The 6,543-nt window shown below is 39.4% G+C and overlaps 1 protein-coding gene across 1 annotated transcript in view; it reads left to right on the top strand.

Moving 5' to 3' along the window:
- The first annotated feature begins 788 nt into the window (after positions 1–788).
- The window catches only part of rcan1b (regulator of calcineurin 1b), a 28,720-nt gene continuing 22,965 nt past the window's right edge, over positions 789–6,543 (top strand). Inside the window, 1 exon segment of the mRNA XM_056463593.1 lies at positions 789–1,169. Coding sequence (XP_056319568.1) covers positions 1,050–1,169 — 120 coding nt within the window. The 5' untranslated portion in view covers positions 789–1,049.

The following is a 6,543-nucleotide window of genomic DNA, read 5'->3' as shown; positions in this document are numbered from 1 at the left end:
GCTCTTTGTAAGAAACAGGTTGGGCACCCCTGATTTAGAAGCACAGCATTTATTGGTTCTTTTCATTTATCTGATTTGATTGTGTTAAAATTTGGAGGTTCAGTAAAATGCTTTATTTGTTAACTTTTCATACATTCATTTTCTTTTCGGCTAGTTCCCTTTATTACGGGGTCGCCACAGCGGAATGAACCGCCAACTTATCCAGCATATGTTCTACACAGCGGATGCCCAATTCTTCTATATCACAAGTCTTTGGACTGTGGAGTAAAACAGGAGCACCGGGAGGAAACCCACATGAACAAGGGGAGAACATGCAAACTCCACACAGAAACGCCAACTGGCCCAGCCGAGGCTCGAACCAGCGACCTTCTTGTTAACTTTATTTGCATTATTTATTAATGTGGAAATATTTGTTGTGCACTGCATTTCAATCAAAAAGAACTAAGCCTAAAATGAATGAATGAATGAATGAATGAATGAATGAATGAATGAATGAATGAATGAATGCATTTCAATCAGTGCAGTGTCTTTACCATGTGCTGCATTGCAACATATCCCACCAATAGAGGGCACTCTCAGACCACATTTACCTGATCACCTCTGCCACACAATCACATTTAAAATGCATGCACTGCACACATTTCCACAAAACCATCCGTGTCTTCCTCGGGTCTTTCGTGTTGCTGCAATCGATATCATTTTTGACGAAGAATACTTTCATGATCAGCCAATGCGGCGTGCACAGCGCTCGTGCGTAAGCGGAAACAATGACGTCATATCAGCTGTTTTGGCCCCCGGTGCAGTCTGTCGCAAGTGTAGACGTCATTTTCGCTTCAGGAATACATCACGGGTTTAGTAGTAGCACTATGCAGCGCGTTACATGTGCGCACTAGCGAGGGTAAACGATTTGAGGGTTTTTTGGAGACGCTGCTTTTGCAGACAGTAGAATGCGGTGCGTGACGCCATGAGCTGAGCGCCGAACCGCGACAGATCAAAGGCACCGCATCCCCGAGATCAAAGGCAGCGAACGGCGCGGTTCCACTGTTGCCATGCAGCAGTCCGAGAGCGGCGGAGGGGCGGCGACTTCTGAAGTGCAGCTCAGCGAGCAACCGAACGCGCTCATCGCATGTAAAGTGGCCGAAGAGGTGTTTAATGAGCCGCAGCGGAAGGTAGGCGTGCTTGCACTGCATTGAGGTACAACTGGGTTCAGATCCGCACGTTCGTTCAGTGACAACTTCTGATAAACGGTCCCTATATTGTTGTTTACCTCTCTACTTTGAATATTCGGTCTGAAATAGCATGTATGCATGTGTATGAATGACACATCGCCGCTATTTAATTGACTGTGAACAATGTTTATAGTCATTGGCTGCCACTATCATTTCCCCCTATCTATCATCTATCATATCAAGTAGAATTTGCAAATAATACGTCTCTGAAATGATATATTATTAATAAGAAAGACCGAATGTGCCAATATAAAACCAACTTTACCTCAATTACATGCGCTACAAGCTCTTTTCCGCAGCACTGACATAACTAATCTCGCGGAAGTAAGCGCGTTTACCGCAAAAGCCATACAGTGCAGCGTCTGCATTGTTGTTTCTCGCTTAAACGACTCGTAATGCATTCGTTTGACTGAGGGCACTGGGACATGAGCATTGCAGGAACAGAATATTCCTGCCCTGTTTGTTTTCTGGAATGTGCACCATTTAGGCATGTACACTTTTGTAGCTTGAATAATATCCTTTCTTCTTGTACATAGTAATGCAATTGTTTTATTATTGTAGGCATTTGGCATTGAAGACATAGATTTCTTCCCTTTGATTTATTAAACTTTACAAAAATGGGCTATAATGCATATTATGGACACATAATTTTCATTGCATTGCATTTCAATTTTACATTGCACACCTGCACCTTGCTGTTCCACACAATCAATTTGTGTTGAGACCACATGAAGGAATTAAGTTAACTTATTAGTTTGTACAAATTTAAGTAGATTGAACATGAAACAATTAAGTTTTCCCCTAAAAAAGCTCAAGAATTGTGTTGTTTCATTAATTTATTCATTAATCTGGGGTCGCCACAGCGGAATGAACCGCCGGCTTAGTCCCTTTTGTGTTGTTTCAATGCATTTAAAATAAGTAGTCTTGACAAACAGCAATTGTCATTTTTTTGAGTGTAAATATATTACTAAACATACCAAATTGATGAATCGGTAGCAATGCACTGATTTAACTTGGATCTTTTTATATCAGATTACAAGTTGGTGATTACAAGTTGCTGACAGCTAGCTCTCTGCAACTCTCGCATGGTTGTCTCCTGAAGCTAAGCAGGGCTGAGCCTGGTCAGTACCTGAATGGGTGACCACATGGGAAAGCTAGGTTGTTGCCGGAAGTGGTGTTAATGAGGCCAGGGGTCTTCCAACCTGTGTTCTGTGTGGGTCCTAATGCCCCAGTATAGTGATGGGGACTCTATACTGCTCAGTGAGCACACTCTGAGATGTTAAACCGAGGTCCTGTGGTTATTAAAAATCCCAGGATGTCCTTCGAAAAAGAGAAGGGTTTTAAAGGGGGGTCCACTACCTTATCATATCTTAAACTTTAGTTGTTGTGTAATGTAGCTGTGTGAACATAAACAACATCTCTGAATGTAATACGCTCTAAGTTCAATGCAAGACAGAGACAGAGTGTTTTACAGAGTTAGCTTAGCGCTTGCAAAAAGCAAACAAATAAAAAACATCCGGGTAAATGATGTCATAAACCCTTCAGGCTATGAGCACACACCCCAAAGGGGCGTGGTCAGATGTGCTGTTATAGCAGAGACGCTTCCTGGTGATCCACGAATCACAGCACATTATGTTATCTGACCAATCAGAGCCTTATGAGGAAGAGGTTCTTCCCTTTAGAGGAACCAGGAAATATGACGATATGACGATGATGATAATTAAAGTAAGATTTATGAAAAAAACAATGTGATTTTCTACAAATGAAGCATGAGCACACCTTGCTTTGCACCTCATAAACACAACCAAGCCTTAAAAATACACTCTGGACCACCACTTTAAGCCAAGCATCCTGGGCAAATTTGGCCACTGGCTTCTGTCCATCATGGCCTCCTAACCATCCCCAAATCATAATTGGCTTCATCACTCTGTCTCCTCTCCACCAGTCAGCTGGTGTGTGGTGTGCGGTCTAGCGCAATATGGCTGCCGTCACGTCAACCAGGTGGATGCTGCACACTGGTGGTGGATGAGGAGATTTCCCTCCAAAAATGTGTGTAAAGCACTTTGAGAGCCCAGAAAAGCGCTATTAAATATAATAGTATTTATTTATTAAAAATGTATTAAAAATAATAGCATTTATGATTAATTATTTAGCATCGTTTCCTGCGAGACACGACATTTCGTTCCTCTGTATGTCCACACATGTAACAGAATGAGCTTAAACTTGAGCTTGATATATCATATTTGGCATTCAAATGATGTTATTTGCACGCTGTAAAACATATATTTCAAAATGTTGCCAAAATGGCAGTGCACATGTTCATTTTCAACCATTAGAATAATAAATATTCACATATATGCTGAAATATAATAGCAATTATACAACTCTATTTAACAAATATGTTCATATTTGGCAGTATGTGAAATTTCTACATTTTCCTAAAACACAATTCATCTCAATTATTTGTTTCAATTATTTAATAACTACAGTAAGTATGCAAAAAGCATGCCAAATCCTTGATAAAGTAATCTGATGTATGTAAATATATGCAAATCACATATTTAACATACAAGTCCATATATGACATAATATTCAACCTATATTACTAAATATCTGAAAATTGGCTGTTTATTTATCGCAATATAGTAGTTAGTATAGTAGTTGTCAGCTTAAAATGCAGTTTAAAGACAACAAATTATGCTAATTATTTAATTAATTGTTTTTTTAAAGTATGTGGTTGCTCAATTCATATGGGCTGAGTTTAAATGAAAAAATTACATTCAACTTAATTTGTTTGTTTACATTCAGCCCGTATAAATTGTTTGCAACCACATACTTAAAAAAAAAATTGAGTAAATCAAATGAATCATTTATTCAGTGTGTATTAAATTCCAGTATGGGTGCCAAAACACACAATTAATCTCATAATCGCAATTAATTCTCAGATTTTTAATCATCATCAGCCAAATTACATTATCATGACAGTCTTTTAACCAACGTGTTTCATTTTACACCACTAGAAACACATTGTCCACCGTAATAATACACTGATAAAATGATTAATTGGATTTACTCCATTTCATTAAGGTAAGTAGTTGCAAACAGTTTATATGGGCTGAATTAAAACAAACAAATTAGGTTTAATTTAATTTGTTTACATTTATACCATATAAAATAGTGTAAATCCATTTTATTTTGGTGTGTATTACAATTCAGTATGGGCCCTAAAACACACAATTAATCTCATAAGCATAATTATGTCTTTGACTTTTAATTGCATAATCAACACAGTCTTTTAACCAATGTGTAATGTTTTATAATAGTACATGCACACATTGTCCACTACAATAACAGGGGTCTCTCTCTAGTGTGAAGCCGTGGTTTATTTTAGCTCCACACCTGCTATAGGATGAGCCGAACTCCTCCAGCTCAGCTGTGCTCATGGAAAAAATAAACCTTTGTTGCTTTGCGTTTTTCCACTGACACCGAGGTCAAAGGTCGATCCTCATCTCAGCTTATATTTATCCCTCGTACACTTTGTAAAATATCTGTAAATGAGCAGTTTTCCTTATTTACAGTAAACAGAAAAATATTAGCAGTATTTTGTGATTCGTGTTTTTATTTTATTTGTCCCTGTTTATTTCTGCTTCTGAATTTAATTATGAGATCTTGATCTTTTTACCAACAACCTTTAACCTTGAAAAGTTGGCAAAAACTGACTTTGAACATTGTTGATAGTCTGCAGTGCTGTATTGTCTGAGTTGGTGTTGTATATTATGCTACAGACACCTTGTAATAAACCGCCAGCACATTTTCTGCTATTTTACAGACTTATTTCTTGGTATATTATCATTTCTTATACATCATTTAAAACTCCTAAAATGTCAATAAAGTGAACTCTGTTAAACTGTAGAGTTGAATTTCTAACATCAGAAGTGGACAGAGCAGAGATCAACATTCACAACCAGAAATAAGCACTTGTTAATCACAAAATACGGAAACTATTCATTTACAGATATAGATATTACAGTAATTTACTGTCATTTTCTGTCATGCACGACTCTCATCACGCTGTTTGTGTCAAATTAGGCTTATTATGTAATACTGAGTGTTTCAGACAAGTTCTATTTTTAGGAGGATCTTAGATTAAGTGTGGAGTTTGAAACTATCCTATCAGAGCAATGTTGGCTAAGAAGGCCAGGGGCCTCATGTACAAAGACTTGCGTTGAATTCATACTAAAACATTGCGTACTCACGAAGCTGTAAATGTGCGTACGCAGTAAAAAATTCAGATGTATGAAACACTGCGTACGCTGAATCCTACGCATATTCTCTTTGTACATCAAAATTAACGTGAAACTGAGCGCACGTGCACGAGCGCAGAACCCCTCCCTGCCTCCTCCCCATTATAAATATGGTAATGACTCCACTTTGGCAAAACCAAACGAAAAAGCAATAGCAAAAGCAAGCAAGAAGAGAAACTTCACATAGTGAGGTTTATTCATAAACTAATTTCGAGAGGATCACGTGCTTATGATTTATCACAGCCGGTCTCATATTAAGCTAATCAGTATCATCCAATCATATGAGCCATAAGCTACTATAAATAACCACAGTTTTCAGTCCACTTTATCTTCATTTGGAAGAAACCCCCCCTTCCTCCCCATTCTCCTCCTTCACTATAGATCGGGCGGCACGGAGGCCCAGTGGTTAGCACTGTTAGCCCCACAGCAAGAACACTGCCAGCCCTGGTCCTGCCAGGTCGGTAGGTGTTTCTGTGAGGAGTTCGTATATTCTCCCCGTGTCCGCGTGGGTTTTCCCCGGGTTCTCCGGTTTCCTCCCACCATCCAAATATATACATCATGCATAACAATCAAGCATTTGTCTAGCCCCCTTTCTTTTTCCTCACATGTTCCCTTAGCTACTGCAGCCGGTGGAGTTCTGAGATCCACCGAGCTCAGGCTCCCCTCTCGCTCTGCAAATGGGAGGAAGCCCCAGGCTCGAGGATCCCTTGAATTGGAGGTGCTCCTATCGGAGGTAGACCGGAGAAAAACTGTGGTATTTGCAGGTTTGTCCTCCGGAATTAATAACAAAAGAAAAAAAAATGCGAGAGTTTAAATGACACGGTTAACGCAGTGGGGTCTGATCATCACACAGTGAGTGAATTAAAAAAGAAATGGTCCCATGTAAAGGTGCAGGTTAAGAGGAGAACAGCGGCGCAGCGTCGTGGACCAAACAGGCGGGGGAACAGGGGATGCTGAACTAACACCCTTTGAGGAGAGAGTTGCCTCATATGTGGATGACACTTTACTGT

This window comes from Danio aesculapii, chromosome 1 (assembly GCF_903798145.1).
Source record: "Danio aesculapii chromosome 1, fDanAes4.1, whole genome shotgun sequence".
In the NCBI taxonomy this organism is placed as follows: domain Eukaryota; kingdom Metazoa; phylum Chordata; class Actinopteri; order Cypriniformes; family Danionidae; genus Danio; species Danio aesculapii.
Note: the sequence above shows the minus strand (reverse complement) of the source record. Positions and strands in the feature narration are given on the sequence as shown.